Source organism: Parus major, chromosome 1A, assembly GCF_001522545.3.
Source record: "Parus major isolate Abel chromosome 1A, Parus_major1.1, whole genome shotgun sequence".
In the NCBI taxonomy this organism is placed as follows: domain Eukaryota; kingdom Metazoa; phylum Chordata; class Aves; order Passeriformes; family Paridae; genus Parus; species Parus major.
This window is the reverse complement of record NC_031773.1, coordinates 34,184,687-34,203,319: the sequence shown is the minus strand read 5'-3', so window position 1 is coordinate 34,203,319 and position 18,633 is coordinate 34,184,687. Positions and strand designations below refer to the sequence as shown.

General features: G+C 38.0%; 1 protein-coding gene across 3 annotated transcripts in view; it reads right to left on the bottom strand.

Annotated features, from left to right (window-relative positions):
• The window catches only part of LGR5 (leucine rich repeat containing G protein-coupled receptor 5), a 90,188-nt gene that overhangs the window by 19,561 nt on the left and 51,994 nt on the right, over positions 1–18,633 (bottom strand). For 2 of the 3 annotated variants that reach the window (XM_033514618.1, XM_015629160.3), the window contains exons 4-7: positions 18,233–18,304; positions 7,042–7,257; positions 4,627–4,698; positions 2,185–2,253 (exon numbers count right to left, since the gene is read on the bottom strand). In XM_033514618.1, coding sequence (XP_033370509.1) covers positions 2,185–2,253; positions 4,627–4,698; positions 7,042–7,257; positions 18,233–18,304 — 429 coding nt within the window. The remainder of the gene's footprint in view (positions 1–2,184; positions 2,254–4,626; positions 4,699–7,041; positions 7,258–18,232; positions 18,305–18,633) is intronic. The other variant, XM_033514617.1, reaches the window with a different exon arrangement.

Sequence of the window (18,633 nt, the reverse complement as noted above, 5' to 3'; positions counted from 1 at the left end):
AGAGCAAAATTGCTGAAATTCTGAACTTCTCTAAATGAACAAAACCAGACAAAGTAAACTTCAAAATGGCATTTTAAAATTCAGAGTATATGCATGTATGTATATAGATACTATGTAAATATACACGTCTATGAACTAAGAATATCAATAGTTAGATATTAATTATTAAGAAGCTAACAATATATTTCCCCCTGTGCTTGTTAAACTGCAAGTATTTATTTTGCTGGATGGCACAAGTTTATCAAGGAAATTATTTTATACACTATATTGTAATGTTGATCTTCCCACAACCACATTTTTGTTGGGATATTTTAAATGTGGACTCAAACAAAATGTATTTGAGCCTGCTGAATAGAGCCAAATCTTCGTCTCATCATTAATTACTGGATTTCATTCATATGAGTAATTCTCTATTGTGAAAAACAAAAGGAACAACTAAGATTTCAAAAGAACAATGATTATTTGTGTGGGAAACTCCCATTAGTTCAGTCGGGTATGAAGAAGGCTTCCCAGCTTAAATTTATGCATTACTAAGCCTCCAATTGTTCACTGATGCAAGCACCCTTGGCCATTACATGAACAGGTCCCACACTATCGGTTTTAGTTGTTTAGGCATCGTGCTACTGGTGATGAGCTACACAGCAAGGCTTTACATCCCTGTCATCTTTGCAGGTTCCAAGCAGAACGGGAATCTCAACTAGAACCAGTAAACTGACTGGATTTGAATGGGATGTCTTGCATGGCAGAAAAAACCCAAGGAGATGGCATGACAACCTCACAGAGGTAATCTGCTACTAGCTGTGCACAAAAAGGTCACAGTTTGTGTTTTCAGCCCAGGCACAAAGTCCGAGAGAGACACGAGGTCCCACCCAGAACACCTTTACTGAGGTAGCCCTGCAATAAGCTGGGCCTCTGTGGGGCTGGCCTTCCAGGGGCTCTGTGGAAGACATCCCAGCCTTACAAGATCAGCTCCCAGGGCCCACAGAACCACATGGTCTCATGAACTGTGCGGGATTTGGGATGTCAGGTTGCAATTTCAGACCCCAAATGTTTTTGCACATAGTTGATACTCAGAGGTGAAATCCTGTGGGGGCCAGTACATAACCTCAGGCACATCAGGCACTTTGCTGGTGCATTTGGTGCAAACTGAGATACCCATTTTTGCCTACTGACTCCAGAGGTCATCAAAAAGGCAATCCTCTGAGATCACTGGATTTCATACCATTTATTTTATGGCATAAACAGCAGCTGAGAACCTTTGGGCTGGGAAACTCACAGCTCTGATGACTCTTCCAGAGCTGCATTCTGGCAACACTGGATGTGCTAAGCAGGAGTCCACAGTATCTGAGGGTACCTGCTCTGGAAAGAATCTCAGGTGGCTACTTAAAATTGTTTTTTAGACCAGTTTTTGGTGTAGCAGGGGTACAACCATGTCCACCTAGAATATGATTACTTATTTTTGTCAAAAATCTATGCTGGTAGTACCCCTAACATGGTAAATAAGTTAAATGGAAAGATTTCTGAACATATGCATTAATGTGTGTATGATGTGTGAACGTAATTTAACTAATTTTAATTTTTAATAACTCAACAATTTTTCAAAATAAATTTGAATAATTAAATTTGTTGATTTTCTTGATGCAAACTATGCCTGTGCACACAAAAGTGTTCACACACATTCAAACACAACATTACAAACACTGAACAGCATTACAAAGTGTTCACAACATTACAAAGAACTGACTATATATATTGAAAAGAAATTGCTTTAATTTAATAGAGACGAGGGTGGGAAGTTCGTAAAGTTTAATTAAACCTCATGGACTAATAAAGATGCCATGCCTTCTTAGCTAGAAGACTAATATATTATTGGATAGTTTACAAAATCTAACTCTTGTGTTTGGGACTAAAAGTGAATTAATTGTGTTTGTTATTTACTGTATTCCAAAGAGGAAGTTCCTGGAAAAGACTCACTGCACAAGGCAATATAAAAGTAAAAGCTGTCAAAACTTGAATGGTCTAAACTGAACATTTAAAATTATTTTTTATGTATGTTGGCATGCTTATTAGTTTTTCCTAGGATATCAGTTTTTAAGGACTACTGATAAAATCACCAGCATTAAAAAAAAATAAATCACACACTAGACAAAACATCCTTCTTCTTAATATGAACTCTGTACTTACAGTTCTTTTAAGTTTGTTAGTGTCCTGATAGCAGTGGGGAACTCATCCAGACTGTTGTAATTTAAATCTCTGTATGAAAATAGATTTTATTATTTGGGTTATGCACTGCATAACAGATAACATAGAATTGTTGGCATTTGTAATGAACTATCATCTTCGATGTATTGAATAAATGCATACAGCAAAGACAGGAAATCCTCAAAAGTGTATGGATATTTTCCAACAAAGTCTATTTGGAGCACATTATTGTTTCTATTTGTTATCAGCATTCTATTTTTAGTTACATTTTAGATATTCTGTAATAAAGAAAATGTAAGTAAATTTGAGTACTACTAAGGGATTTGCTGTTTTATAAATTGCCCATCCCTTGCATTACATTAAAGTATTAACAGGGAAAGAAATCTTTGAAAAGAATATTCAATGACTGGTGATCTGTGCTTTACATGTCTACTACATTCCTTTATTAAGATTTATAACTGTATTGTTAATTTTAAGACTTGACAACAGTCAAGAGAGTACTTCTAACCACACAAATTGTAAAAACGATAGTGTAGCTACATTAGTGACCTCTGCTTTAAGAAGTGCTCATGCTGCAGCAGTAATTAGACTATTCTGGTAGGCTGAATGGATTATAATCCTTCTTCTGCCCTCAGCATGACATATGTATCCTTTAGCATTTAGGAGATGGCTGAAACTAAAATTGAGATATGCCAGTTTACTGTGATGTGCTCTGGAAATGTTTTGTGAGGAAAATTGTCTGAAAAACTGGAGCGAAAGCCTTTTTAAACAGGCAAAACCCAAGCCACAGTTTACAATAGATTGAAATTGAAATAGTATCAGGCTGAAGTAATGCAGGCAGGAAACTGCTGTCTGAACTCAACAAGGCTTTCCTTCCTGCTTGTAAATCTCTCCTGCTTATTGACAAAAAGAGATTACAGGCATGTATGGTTTGGTTTTGCCCTCTAGTGATATGTGATTTCCAGACCTACCCCTCAATGCAAACAAACCATCTTAAAGCTGGCGTCCATAATACACCAAGATCTCTTCAGATTATTTTGAGACTATCTGGGAACTGGTCTATGCATTATGCAATCACTGTGCTTGAGGCAAGTGCTACACTGTCCTGTTGCAGGGAAGTGGCTGCACCTACATTTATTCCTGGGTTTGTGACTGTCCTCTGTGTTTTCATCTCTCTCATGCCAGGTGTCTGGGACTGGGTTTGCAATTACTTATTCTATTGTTCTGTTTTTCCCCATTTGTGACCAAGTGCCATGTGAATATCACTTAAATAAACAAACCAAACCATTACATTTTCCTTCTTCCTCTCCCGTCCCCCTTTCCGGTGCTACACTAAGGGACTTCCTCTCAACTCACAGGCGGCTGAAAGTCCAAATTGTAAAATTGCAATTCAGTGGCAAGGGATCAAGGCAATCAAACTGGTGATAAAAAACCCCAAGAAGGCCAAACCTTCTTGCTTCCTAATCTTAGTGAAAGCTGAAAGTGGGCAGGACACAGGTTTGCTGATGGGAAAGCAAATAGCCACCTTTAGACTAGCAATATCCATGTCTGAAACTATTTGTTTCTCATAACTGGGTTTTTAACCTCTATCCTGGTTGGGTAAAACATCCAAAATCATTGAAAATGATGCAGCTGACTGCAGCAGGTGCGGGAGGAAGCACATGCAGTTTTACTATCCCTGTGGCATTTCTGGGGTCTGGGTGACTCCAGAAGACAACATCTGTATTTGACTAACTGTAGCAAAATAATTTCTGCTAACCATTAGCACTGCATTCCTGTTTGGTATTTTATGTAGAATATATTTTTGCTAGATAACTTAAGAAAATTTGGTCTAAACAGAATTACAGTGAAAATTTGAGGAAGTTTCAGTCTTTACCAGTGATATTCTTTATCAGAGCTCTCTAAAGAAAAAACCTTGGATACAACTGAAGTATTTCTCCCACTTGTAAACTACATGCATAATTTGACTACCTAGAACTTTTGCTTCTTCCACATATAAAAAATAAACCTACCTAATTTTATAACTCTCCTCTATGATAAGACAGTTTCTTAATGTTAAAACTTTTCACTGTGGCAATTTCCCAATCTAGCTATTAGCTTTACTGATTGAACAAGACAAATAAATAGTACTAAACTAGGCAACCATAAGTTCATGAATACTCAGTTCTTTTTATATGCTCAACACAGTTTTCAACTGTCTTTCAAACAATTTATCAACTGACAATGCTTATTAAAAAAGCAAACTAATTTTTTTGTCAAAAATAGGATTTACTACACAGAGTCATTGTGAACTATCACTTAGATCCTGTAGCGATTAGGCAAGCCCAAACCCACATTTGGCTTTTGGGCTATTTTTATTCTTTCAGAATATTAATGAAAACACTCTAAAAAAAAAAAAAAGAAACAAATAAGAGGTCAACTCACAATGTCTCTAGGCTGTGGAGCCCATCAAAGCATTTCTTTCCCAGGGAATAGATTCTATTGTTATGGAGATGTCTGCAGGGGAACATTAAGTATGCAGTCAGGAAAGCACACTGCACACAGTAGACTGAAGCAAAACATTTTGATGGTTAAATCAAAATTAACTTATTTTCAGGGATGCATTGGTTATATGCAACCATGCTTTTGCAAAAGCACGTATGGAGGCAGCTCTACCACCCTCCACCCATTCTCTCAACATCTCTCCATTTGGTTTCACAGAGGGAATCTGTTTTAAAACCACCTAGATTGTTCAAAAGTGTTATATCCTGTAGTTCCAGGCTGGGGTTTGCATAATGAATAGACATATTCTCAGTGATAGCTAATCAGTTAAGTAACATGACTTAAAAACTGTGTGTGGGGTGTGAGGTGTATATTTGGAAGATATATATTCTGAGCGTGTTAGAGGGTATGGCCCAAAAGAGCAGCCACTGAGGAGATGGGTAACACAATAGACAGGTAAGGGGCATCAGGCTTGCAGAATGCAAAAAAGCACAAGGCCGTAACACAAAAAGTTGTAGCTTCTCTGAGATGAGTGAACTAAGTAATCTTAGAAGTGCTGTAACTTGCCTTTCCTTGAAATTATGAAAATCAATAACTACTTCCTAAAATCTTCAGTAATTGAAAGTAATTTTTATATATTTTAACCAATTCTACCCACCCCCTGTCCCATCCCAAGGCTCTGAGTTCTGCCTATTTCTGCCTTTTAGACTGACATAGAAAAAAACCACTCTGAGTGAAGCTCATTAATGTGATTAGATTCAACTTGTATCCACTTCAGATCATGTAATTTAAAAGGAATGCCTTTTCCCCAGATTTTTCCTTTTATTTTGTCGTCAAAATCCTACCCCTGTAGTGGAGGGAACTAAGGGAGAAGGGCTTTAAGAGAAAAGAAAGGCTGTGAATGAGTGGCTGCCAGGCCCCTCATTTTACTCCAAAAATATTGTTAAAGATCAGAGGCTCTCCAAATGTTCTGCAGAACCTAGAGAAACTAAGTCAATCTATCCATCAAAGGCAAGGATTCTGACATCAAAATAAAAATGTTCTGGGTTTTTACTTTTCTAGGAAGAAACCTAATCAACTCTGTATTTTTTTATGAGTACTCTGACCTTTAATACTTTAGTTAGCATGAAGAGTGCATCTTCAAATTCCAATTATGTTTGGATCTTTAATTATAAAGATTTTGAGCTGCTCCAATTGACCATGCACTTTTGCACTGTGTTGAAAATTTGCCATACTGTATAGAGTCACAACCCAATGAAAGCAGAACCACACACAAAGATTTTGATGAGCCAAAAAGATCAGCTGTTTTAGGTCACGAGGAATGATTAATTTATTAATCACTATAAAGCCCAGAAGATTAGAACTAAGCAAGGCAGAGCTTAAATAAGGAAACCTAACTGAGCAGAAGCAAGTATGGCTTGAAAAGAAATTATGTTCTCCTGCATTTCTTAACTGTGCTCTTACCACTCTATTTCAGGTAGGGGTCTAGAGAACAGAGTTCAAAACAGCCTCTTGTCTTTTCCATTGCTGATGTAAGTCTAGAAGGTCAATCAAATCACAAGTCCAGCTATTCTTTAACTTGAATGGGATTGATATTTAATGTAAAGAGAAGGCAAAGGCTTTGCAGCACAAATCAGGTGTTAACCCCCATTTTTGGGGCCCCATGGAGGCAGAGACAGTGACTGTAGCTGTCAATGAAGAGCCCTGATGTGTGCCAGGTTCAACGCTTACACTGGGGCTTGAGTATGCTACAACATGCTACATGTCTTATATATAAGACCATGGTTTCTGGCAGCCTATAATGTAATTCTCTCTTTAATAATGCTAATGTTTTCCAAAGCATCCTGAAATTACTTCTCCACTTAAGTTTCTCCAGCCAGTCTAGATTTTTTCCACTTGGTAAATTCCCAGAAGATAAGAAGCTGAAACCATGATTCATAGTATGCCTTCCAGATTTTGGTGCCAGCCGTGCATGTTTCACTTAGTTGAACCAGTATGCAAACATAACCAAATACAAAACTACATATACTTTCTATGACAGGAAATACATATTTTTTTCTACTGGATGGCATTCTTTCCAAGTCCCCCAGAAAGATTTCCGTTCATTTCCTGTTTCTAATCTTCCCTCTTTCAATCTTAGATAGCACACAATGCATCCCTTCCTGTTTGTTTTGCTGACCAGATAGGGTGATTTTTAATTCCCTTGAGTATTTTGTTATTGAGATGGAAACTTTTAAGCTAGATCAAAAGAAGTGATTTAGAAAATGCTAGTACAAAGATGCAATAAAATCTGTTTCTCCAAGAAGCCAAAGCCCTGCAAGAAGACACTGTGTATAAAAAGCAATCAATAGAACTTACAGAACTACCAGACTGGAGAGGTTTCCAAAGGCATAGTCCGGTATGTAATGAATTTTATTCAGTGCCAATGTCATTGCCTGAAGTGCTGGTAAACTCCTAAAAGCTTGGACGGGAATTTCTGTCAAGGAATTATCATCTAGCCACAGGTGTCTAAGGGAGACCAAGCCATTGAAGCAGTTGGGGGGTACATAGTTGATGTGGTTGGCATCCAGACGCCTAGGAGAAAAAGAAACAGAGAAAATTGACTTCAAGTGAAGAGAAGTGGCTTTGCACAATGGCTATAAGAAGTTACCACCATGAACATAACCCCAAAGGATGGACATGGGTTGCCACTTCCAGTTTTCATTTCCTGGAGATTCTACCTTCCCATCTTGCTTGCAGCCTCATCCTTGAGATCTCAAATTGTGCTTACACATCTGCTTGTCAGCTGGATCTGCAGAGACAGCTCTTTGGAGCCATCAACTCACTGAGAGCACACACTGATCATTTTTGAGCAAAGTCTCCCTGAAGACTGGCTATAACTTTGTTTCTTTTCCCAATTGTTTGAAATCATGGAACAAAGAAGTGCAAGGAACTCATCCAGAGATTCTCTTTCAGAACTTACAAATCACTGAGCTGCAAGATAATTTGGATTTCCATATGTTAAACACCCATTCCAAGACCCATAAATAGAACTCGCTTCTGAGTCTCTGGAGATTCCTGCTTTACCTTTTCTTAAATATTACAGCTATAGAATCACAGAATAAACCGTGTGGGAAGGGACCCACAAGGATCATCGAGTCCCACTCCTGGCCCTGCACAGGACCATCCCAAGAGTCACATCATGTGTCCAAGAGCATTGTCCAAATGCTTCTTCAACTCTGTCAGGCTTGCTGCTGTGAACATTTCCCTGGGGAGCCTGTTCCAGTGCAAATACGGTTCATCCTAGTGATTCTAATGAGAACTGAAGTTCACATTTTTTTAGTAGTGGAACATAATGTTTTTTACCTAGAGATCAGTATTGCCCATGTGATGTATTTGTATTGAAAAAGAAGTTACTAAATGCATTTCAGCTGCTGCAGAGTCAACAGAGGGAGCTCAACTGCACATTGTACCTTTGCAGAGTATGGAGGTGATACTTTGTTGTCATACTTGTGTAACTAAGGATTAAATTTAGTGAACCTTTTTCAGATGTGGTGCTACATATATAATGTCATCTGTTCACTGGCTTTTGTTTTTCCTGTGTTTTGCTTTTTCATTGTTATTCTTTCAGGGAAAGATTTAAAAGTGCACTTCAGATTTCTGAAACTTTGTGAAACACTCAGCTGGGGATGTGGGCCCTTGATACACTTTTTCTGCTTTTAATGTGTTGCAGTGACTTATACCTTTTCCCTAACATGAAAGCTGTCTTTAAAAATTGTCATGAAATGTTTAGAGAGGAGTAAATAACTGAATGGTAATAGAGAAATAAATTTAAATATATGTTTGAAAACACTAAGAACAAACAGCCACACCTGGGGTACAAAGGAGTAATTCTGTACAATGTAAATTTGGTCTCTTTGAGAGAAATGCAATACTCTTTGTGGTGGGCATATTAATCTCTTTATTTAAAGCTGCTTCCTCATTTACAGTCATGTAAAATGTCAGGTCCATTCTATCTCCTGTTCCATGCTGGCCCTACCTACTGCATGAGAACAAATAATGACTGCTAAGGCTCCGTGCCAGGCTGGAAAATAACTGAGACAAGGTCAGTTGGAACAAATTTATAAGGTTCAGTGTCAAAGCCCTTGTACAATTAAATTTTCAGTATAATAACTGACATGTCAGGCAGCAGAGACAGAGCTTCCAAAATAACTCAATGGTCTGTCAACAAATGGATAAGGCTGGAAATGTTTAGAAATACTCATGTTGTTCTTCCTCCTTTCCCCAGGCAACAACCATGTTATGCCTGTGTTTTCAAATAAGGTATAATTTAAATGAGTAGATGAGGTTTCTTTGTGTTCAGTCAAAAGTAAATTTCTTCCCTGCTGGTGATGCTGGTATGTAAACTAAGAAGTTACAGTTGCCTTAGTTTGACAGTTTCACTGATTAAAGAATGGAGGCTTTATTCAAACTACATGTGCTGCAGTATTGCAGTTAACATCTCGCTCAACAGGACGCCTGCCTGTGCAGCCCTGATGTCCCTTGCTCACTCCATGGAAGTCACTCACAGGATGCCTGGCTGTGTGGAGAAGCCAACAGTTACTTACTTGTATGTGAACCTGTGGCTGAAATGGCATCATTTCTGCTGTCCTTGGTGAGACTGAGATTTTTATCTTACCAATATTGTGTAGCAAATCAAGGAACAGATTTTTATTTTTTTTTTTAATAGCTGAAGTTTCCAAATATAAACTCACCACTGGCTATGTAAACAAAACCCACAGAACAGAAAGAAAAACAGAACTGCTATACTGCAAATGAAATTCTAGATAGTTGAATTATTGTTTAAATAAAGCTTGGAAGAAACAAAAAAGCTGCAATGACTTGTGCTTCAGGTTCTGTAACTGGATTACGTATCCTGCAAGTACTTATAAGAAGTACTGCCTCAAGTGCTCTTTCGTTATCTAATCTTTTTAAAATTTCCAAGCACCCTTTTCCCTCTTGCAGATATTAAAAGGTTTCAATAGTGGTTATGTTTCCTGTCATACTGTAGGTAATGCACACTGATGTATAAAGGACTGATCAAAATCACCCGTTTCAGCCAATTGTTTTACATGTGTTGATCAAAGTTTTGGCACTTTCAGAACTAAACCCATTAACTCACAAACATGACCCTATTTTTAACTGAAAATATATGTAGATAACATGTGGTGAGTTTGAAAGCTGCTATTATATTCCAGAGAGAGCTAATTTAGGGAAACAGAAATACTTGATCTCTTCTGATAGGCAGCATGTAAATAAAGCAGCCACTATGAAATTCACCATGAGCTCACTTAAAATGTCTAAACCTTTCAAAGCAAATGCTTGAACTATGTGGACTGTAACCCACTAGTGTTTCCTGTGACACACTGTGAACTCTCTGACCATGCACACAAATTCTGAAAAGATACTGTTCCTGCAGAATGAAAACCTCATTTACTGGTACAGACAAAGGCAAATGTTTGAAAAAGATTTGATTTGCATTTTTTATCAATTTAATATGAATGGATGTTAAGTTTCATGCCAGTGGTAGGTTTCTAAAGGAATATACACACATACATATACACATACATACAAATATATATATATATATAAAAATATATAAATTTCCCCCCCTGTTTTCTGTATCTTCTCCCAAAAACAGCTACAACCTGGGTATATCTTGCAATCAAGAAATTCCTTAATATCTTGTTGGAATGCCTTGCTCATTCACTCAGGTTTAAATCAAATGCTAGATAGATCAGTAAGGAGATTTCTCCCAAGCCATTTTTCCCTCTGAAATGAACAGCTATTAAAAGAATTGCCTCATCTTGAATGGATGAGGGCCAGAACACAATGAAAGGTCTGGAGAAGAGGGAAGACACAAAGATGGATAGAGAAGTCAAGGATAAAATGTTTCTTTTGATGTTTAAGTTTAAAGTAGGAGAAGTAAAACCAAAGGAAAAGGGAGTGTTTGTAACAGGTAGGGGAGGCAGAGAAGTGGGGGCACAGGAGGACTGATTTTAGGCATGGTGGATTAAAGAAAGTGTGCTTCTCTCTCCCTCTCTCTTCTCCTGTCTCAGCTCTGGTATGCAGGGAACCTCAGTCAAGTCTCTCCATGAAGTGTGGAGTAATGATGGATGGGGGCTGTGGACAGGGCCTGTCTGGGGAGGGCATAAAGGCCAGGAGAGGGTCACTTGTAGCCCACAATCTTTGTTACACAGACCCTCTCAAGGGTTTGTTCACAGGATTGACTAAAGTCTCATTTAAGTAATGGCAAGTGGCATCTAAACTAGCTTTGAAAAGTGGATGTAATAAAAATAGAGCTGGCTGCAGTAAGCTGTGTTTTTCAAACCTGGTCTTTTAAGCAGGATATCCCCTTCAGTCCACAGGGGAAAATGCTAGGACTATTGTAAAAAGCTTAAGTACAGCACAACAGCTCAGCAGTTCTCACATCTCACTTTTACAAGACTGGTACAAAAAACCCTGCATGGCAACAACAGGACCAAAAAAGACAAATCACAGGTCACAGTTTAGGAGCATTTGTTTCTGTCCCACTGCTCAGTTTTACATGAGGTTTCCACAGCCCTGGGAGTTTCTCAATCTGTAGTGCTTCTCTTCACATCCAGATGTGCTCAGGAGTATTGGTAAACCTGCATTCAAGCTGATGGATGCTATCACACTGCATACAGACAAGAAGCCAACTGCACTGATGCGTTTATACAAAGGTTGGCTCTGATACTAGGTACTTTCAATCCCCACAACTGGGAAAAAGTGGGGGCTAGCAGGAATTGTTGGATTATCCCAGGAAGCTGGCTGCAGAATCACATCATGACCCTACAGATAGACAGGCATGTTTGATATATCTGGGAACACTCACAAGTCCTCACCCAAATGGCTCGGAGTGCCCTCTCCTAGCTTTCCAAGAAACTTGTCACCTGCTAGGGACAGTCCCAGACGCATGTGATCTACCAGATGAAACCCATTCCCTAGTTCAGGGAAATGTTATTTGGCGTGGGTCAAAAGTGTGCCAAGGATCCTGCTAACAGCGCAGCCGGGCGGGCAGCCATGGCCAAGGCCTGGGAGCGCTCTGAAGCACTGCCTGCTTTGTTCAGCTGGTTCTGATTAGCACAGCGTGCCACTGCATGGCCCCCAGGACCTGACTGGAAATCTGGTGTAAGCCCCTGTACTGCCAAACACTCCAACAGCAGCTTCTCGGCCTCCCACACATCCTGACGGGCTTCAACCATGCAGGATGATTTCTGGCTAGCAGTCTGGAGGTTGAGAAATTTGTCTGTCTTAGAGATGTGATAAACCCCACCTCTTTAGAGATTACTCATAAGACAGGAGTCAGATGCCTGGTGCCTTCTATTGGATGAAAGGAAACATCACCCAGTGGCCTGGAATTGCAGATCTAATACAGTCTCTTTGCACCCCACTTTGAGAGCAACTGGGTGGTTGAGTTTGGGACTGCACATAAAAAAAACAGTAGCAAATGCTTTTTAGGTAACCTTGAACCTCTACCTTGATAACCTTGGTTATCAATCCAGAAAAAGGTCTGTGACTGAGAGGGGTGGTCTGATACTGTACTGCTGCTTGATGTTTCAGTCACTCCTCTGTTGCCCAGTGCCCTGGGGCTGTAGCAGCCCAGACGGTGAAGGTGTGCAATAAAACGACTGCAACAGCAAGTTCTGAGATGTCTTTGTGTATGTGTAGACATCTACATGGGTACAAACAACCTCAATTTCAAATGTGGGAAATTCCTCCTCTGGGAGTTTGTGGGCATCTGCTGAGGTACCAGCTTTCTTAAGGATAATTCCTTCTGTAGCCTTCATTATCATGAGGTGTGACATGGAAAACCACAACTAAGGTTCCTGTCTTTTCATGAAAACAGTTCTCTGGAGAGAATTTAACTTCATCAAAGTTGTTTGGTCTTCTAACTAAAAATCAGGATTATTAACAGAAGCATCACACTGGAAAATAATTGTTCAAATTTAACATTTCGGGGGGGGGGGGGGGGGGGGGGAAGCGGCTTTTTAATTTTAAGTCTGAACTGGAACAATTTCAGAACTATGTGCCCTCAAAGTCTTCCAGTGCTTGATCAGAAACAACAAGCATGGAAACTTTTCTTGAAATGTCAAATATTTGGCGGAGTACAGGGACAATGAAAAATCCATTTGCTGGCCTGTTCCAGACAGGCAAGTACTGAGAACATCTGAGATGAATTCTAGACAATATTTTGTGTAAAACCTGGTGTTACCATCAGGGGGTCTATAAATACTGAAATACCATATAAATAAAATGTAAGAAATCTACAAAGTATGTTGGAAAATTTTAAGAAATTTCACTGATACTACTTTACTGTTACTTGTAAAGTCCAATTAATTTGCTTCACTAAATTGCAGCTTTGCAGGTTGTTAAGGGAAAAAAGATGGTTTATTTTTGCCATGTGTCAACTGTTTAAAGTGCTTTGTGGGCTATACTGTATTCTGCCCTATTTTCCACTGTCAAAGTAAAATTCCTTTAAATTAAAAAGGAACGAGAGCAGGTGATGCAGTAAATAATGCTTGCTTTTTAAAATGTTCTTCATGGCTTGTGTGGCATGGGTAGTGAGGTAACACCTGACCTGTTATTAATTTTGACTGTGTATCTGGCAAAGCAGCAGTAAGAGCTGCTCATTAACAATGATGTCTAAACAAGAAAATAAACAGAAAGAAGTTTCATTTATAGAATTCACTGCAAAGGGCTGTGTTACAATAGTTCCAATAAAAGAATTGCAGAAGCTTTGCTTTTCCATCTGCAATGCCAATTACCCTTTCTTCTTCATTTAGCAACATTTGAAAATGGAGATCTGGAACTTTTCAGTGGCTAGTAATATAAAATATATAGTAACATGGTCGGGAAAATAGTAAAAAAAAGATTACTGATATAGCCTTGCCTGTTTTTGACCAGTCCCTTCTTGCTTGAAAATACTGAAATTATATGTCAATTCTGGTCAGTTCTGATATATAAAGGGTGTATCTGAAAACAAGATGATCGTACTAGAGAAACAAAGATACCTATTTAAACAAATATCTGCATTAAATGAAAAAAAAAAAAATTGTCAGAAAATAAGCTTCTAATTGAAAATAACATATCAATATATGTATGTAAAGTTTTTGAACTATACATATATGTTAAAAATCACTATAAGTTTTCTCGATTTAAACACAGAATGGAGATATTGATGATGTGCGAAACATAGAATCCAGAGATTTCCTGCTTATAGTCTGTACTAAAGAAATACATTTGCTTAAGGTGACCAATAGGGATGAGAGTATTCAAGTGACTCTATGAACCCTGCTGCCAAGTACTAAGTTGTGACACATCAGTGATTTTGTGTTCCTCCCTTTCAATCAAGGTATCTGCACACTATTTTGTGCTTGACAGAAATAAATGCCATTTGAATTGTTAGGACTAGCAATCTGGATAATTTGTGTTCACACTAGATATCAGAGGAAAATTACAGCCCATACAATAGTACAGATACCCTTCTGCTCAAAACCACATCCCAAAATCAGCATGTGCTCATTACTTCTTTAATTCTCTTATGACAGAGGGAACTGGAGTCCTATGCAAACATTGCCCAAACTCTAATAGCTGAACTTATTTATTAATCAAAGCAGCACATCGCTGGTTTTGACTACTGAACTACAAAGACTTTTATAAAACTGGAGAATATTTTAATATTGATATTATTTATATTATTTAATATTTAATATTGTTCAATCATTGCTTCAGTGACAGAAAAAAATTTGTCATTCATTTGTTAAGGTTTTTTCATAGATTTTTCCTGTCAATGGTGAAATTCACAAATCCTACACGTTTTTGGTTAACTTTTGTATCTATTTCTCATTTTATAGTAATTATTGAATAATATCTGCTGTCTGAATAAGATTGATCTGTTCTAGAGCTAAGTCAAGCCTTAAGAAATTTATGAATATTTATCACTCAAATGTGTCACACCATTTTACATACTGGCAAAAGTACTACTTGGACAATAAGATGGAAGAAATTGTTGCTTGTTCCTGCAACGCATCAGCTCTTGTTCTCTGTACCACATTTAACATCAATTAATGGGTCTATCAATATTGACATCTATACTGCCATTTTTTAGCCTGGAACTGGATAATAGGGAGAGCATATCATTCAGAAATACCCTGCTTGCAAAAATTTGTGATGAATTTGCATTATGAGTGAACATGGAATATTAATGTGTGCGTATGTACATGTTATGCACATCTGCACAATTAGACATGGATACTTTATAAAAGGATTTGAACATAATCCTCTCCACATTGATTAAGGTATCAAGGTAGTTGCTATGGTTTACCCCTTTGCATGACTGCCTTTCTTGAGTAAAATCACAAAAGGAAGAGACTTGAGTCCCATCACCAGCTTTTTTTTCTTTTTTTTCCCCCACACAGATGCTAACCTAAAGCAAAGGGTTAAGAGGCTTTGAGAAATCATGCCACCTGCAGACCTAAACATAATAAATAGAAGAAGTTGTTATCTTACAGAAACTGCTTTTGAGAAGGCTTTTAACCTCTTAATTACACTCTTGAAAAGACTCCTGATATTAAAAAGGCTTCAAGAAATCCTATTGTAAATCAGAAACCAATGCAAAACAACCTTGCGAACAGAAAAGTCCTAGACTACATGAAACAAGAAACTGAATCTGTGCACACCTTTATCTGGCAGGCACAACCCCTTTTAAGCAAACAAAAGAATAATAGTTTTCTTTTCCTCAAAGAGGTCTCTTTTGCCAGTGATCGTTTTTCAGGTGATAGTAGCTTTTCTGTACAAACCCGTATCATTCCATCTTGGGTCTGCTAGGCAGCTGTCTAAAGGTTTCTACTGACCATTCCTGTTCTCTTCTGTTTTAATTCAGTCCTTTAAATAGACTGCATAAACTCCAGTCTACTTCTTCAACTTCTTCACTCAAGGAAAAAAAATTTTGCAACAAAGCCTGAGTGAGACTGTCATTTTGTTTAGAAACTGTACTGAAAATTTAACAATCTCTTTCAGAGTAACAAAGGAACTCTTGTTGGCTTGGCTTATCATGTTTTGGTCCAGAATGTGTATAGAGTGATGTGATCTCAGCAAGACTTTTTTGTTTGTTTAGCAGAAACAAAACCTAATATAGTCACTAGACCAGCATTTTCTCAAGACTTTTTCAAAGATCAAAGGAAAGAACTGTAACCTCAAAAGTATAGGGCTGAGATATTTCTGTCTGTGTCTGGTCAATAAAGAAAAAAGGCACTGACCAAATAACAATTATAAGATAATTAATTCTTAGGGCTGTTTCACCTTTAGAAACCTCAACAAATGCTTTGTACATTAAGGAGGCAAAAGTAGTTTAAGACAGGCATAAGAACATGGGAGTTATTATAGTATAATGTGTGTCTCTGTAGTGCTAAGTTATACACAGATGAAGTGATTTTTCTGAAAATAAACTAATTTCATTAATTCTAGTCTTCAGATTTTGGCTGAACAAAATGTATACAAAATATGTTGACCTTCTGGTGGAACTTCTTTACCTACACAAAAAAGAATAGTATGTTCAACATAGCACATTTCTCAACCAACACAACTCTAACCAGATTGGTACAAATGCTTGCTCTATCCTTGTCAACGTTAGACTTTTACCTGTGACGTTGGTGATCAGTGCACACTGTAACAACATTTCTTGTGAAAGCTATTTGAACTTCCAGATTGAACTCTCTGTTTGGATCTTGCAACGTTTTAGGAAAATAATTTTATTTGAGAATAATTCTGTGACAATATAAAGTGGTCAATTAAAGCACAGAAGAGTCATTTGTTATTTTCCTCTGAGCAAAGAACTGCCTCTGTTTTCAGTCATCTACATATTTCATGCTGCAGATTCAAAATCAGTATATGCTTTAGAAAATTTTGTAATTTTTCTTTGTATCAGGTGACAATAAAATTTTGTTGGTAGTTCAGAAGCTAACTCAATTTACCACAGCCTGTGTTTAGACAGCAAATATGTCTTTGTGGTTTCAAAATACGAACTGCAAGTGCAGCAGCAGAAAGTCCTGATGCCAAAGTGCCTGAACAACAACATGGCAGATGAAGTTCAGTACAGATAGGTGTCAAGAGAGGCACTGGGGGAAAAAGGAAATTCAAACTTTACAGGACAAGTTATTGAGTAGCTACTAACATGCTAAAAAGAGCTCCTGCAGTTGCAATAAGAATGAAAATAACAGCTCAGCATTCAGTAAAGGTTAAAAAAATTAAACAAAACAGAGTTTTGAATTAGTAGCAAAGCAAACAAAAAAGCATCCATTTTTGCCCTCTATAAACCCATGGCACACAAGCACTTTAAACACACTGTACAGGGCTTCTCCCTCCTTCACTTGTCTGAGATCAAATACATGAGAACTGAAAAAAAGTTCATTAACATGACAAGGATGACAGAGGAAATGGAGTAGCTTCCACAAAAGAGACAATCCTAACAGATTGCATCTGCAAAACTGACTAATGGAGATAGAAGAGAGGTATATAAAACTGGTGTACACGAATACAGAACTGCTGCTTCTGCTTTGTCCTGATGCTGCAGAGAACATCAAATGTGGTGAAGAGTTCCAAGTAAATATTGGAAGGTACCTTGCTACACAGGCTAGCTGATCAGCAGACATAAAAAATCATGAGTGTTTCACTGGCTCAAAATGCAATTGTACAAACCCACAGAAGAAAAGCCTTTAGCTATCAAAGCCACGATAGACTCAGTGAGTCCTCGAGTGCAAATCTCTGCTGGAACAGTTTACCAAAGCAGTGTTACACTCTTTGCTGGACCTTCTTGCTTTCCTTTGGCATCTGTTATTGCAGGATGGATGCTGGGCTAGGTCAGCTTTTAGCACAGCCTGGTACAAGCATTCTTATTGGGCAGAAGCACACCAAAATAATTTCATTCATACCACGAAGCAGCCACTCTTCAGTCTTGGTCTAGCAGTTCTGGCAGAAGTTCTGTTAAAATTGAAGCTTGTGGACTGAGTCAGCACGGACAATCAAGAACTATAAATACAGAGGCCTGCCTGAAGCACAGAATATAATTAAGCATCTTCTAGTACACTTTGTTTCATGAGTTATTAGTGTTTTCCATACTGCTTAAAAAGAAAAAAATTATACCAAATGGAAAAAAAAAAAAAAAAAAAGGGAAGGGAGTAATTTGGGATTCCTTCTCTTCCCTGGTAAAGAATACTAACAAGAAATCATGTTCTTGGCAGAAAACATTGCAGGCCAAGGAGTGTCTTCTCAGAGGCTGAACCAGTCTATAACACTACAAAGAGGCTGCCAGTGTCATGAAACTACTGGAACGAAATCAATCACTTTTGCTGTTTAATTGAGAGTACAATTCTCTCGAAAAGCAGCTCAAAGAGAATTAAAAGAAAAGGTTGATCCAGCACATTACAAAGTAATATTAATATATAATTATTAGGTAATTGTATATTAATGTTCATGCAAGGTTGCAAATTGATTAATCAGGAATACTCACAGAGACTGCAGGCTGCGCAGGTTCTGGAGTGCTTCGGTAGGAACCTGGCGTAGCTGGTTATTCTGCAGCATCCTACATTTTGAGTAGCACAAAAGCAAAGATCATTTCTTTCTACTGCAAACTTTCTTCCAAGCTTACATTCTTTGTACTGGTCCTACTTCAAGATTACAAATAAAGTTACACTAATAGTCCATTCCCCTGCCCCTGTCAAAGGCCTGCTCTCTTCAAAGCAAACAAATACCTGTAGCATATTAGCTTTATTAACAGCTAGGCATCAGCTTTAAGCAGGGTTTTCAAAGCAGCTAAGGAAGTTAAAAGAATAAATCCGATTTGCTTTCAATAGGGCTTATAACTGCCTAATTGCCTCCAGTGACTCTGAAATTTTCATTCTCATGTACTGA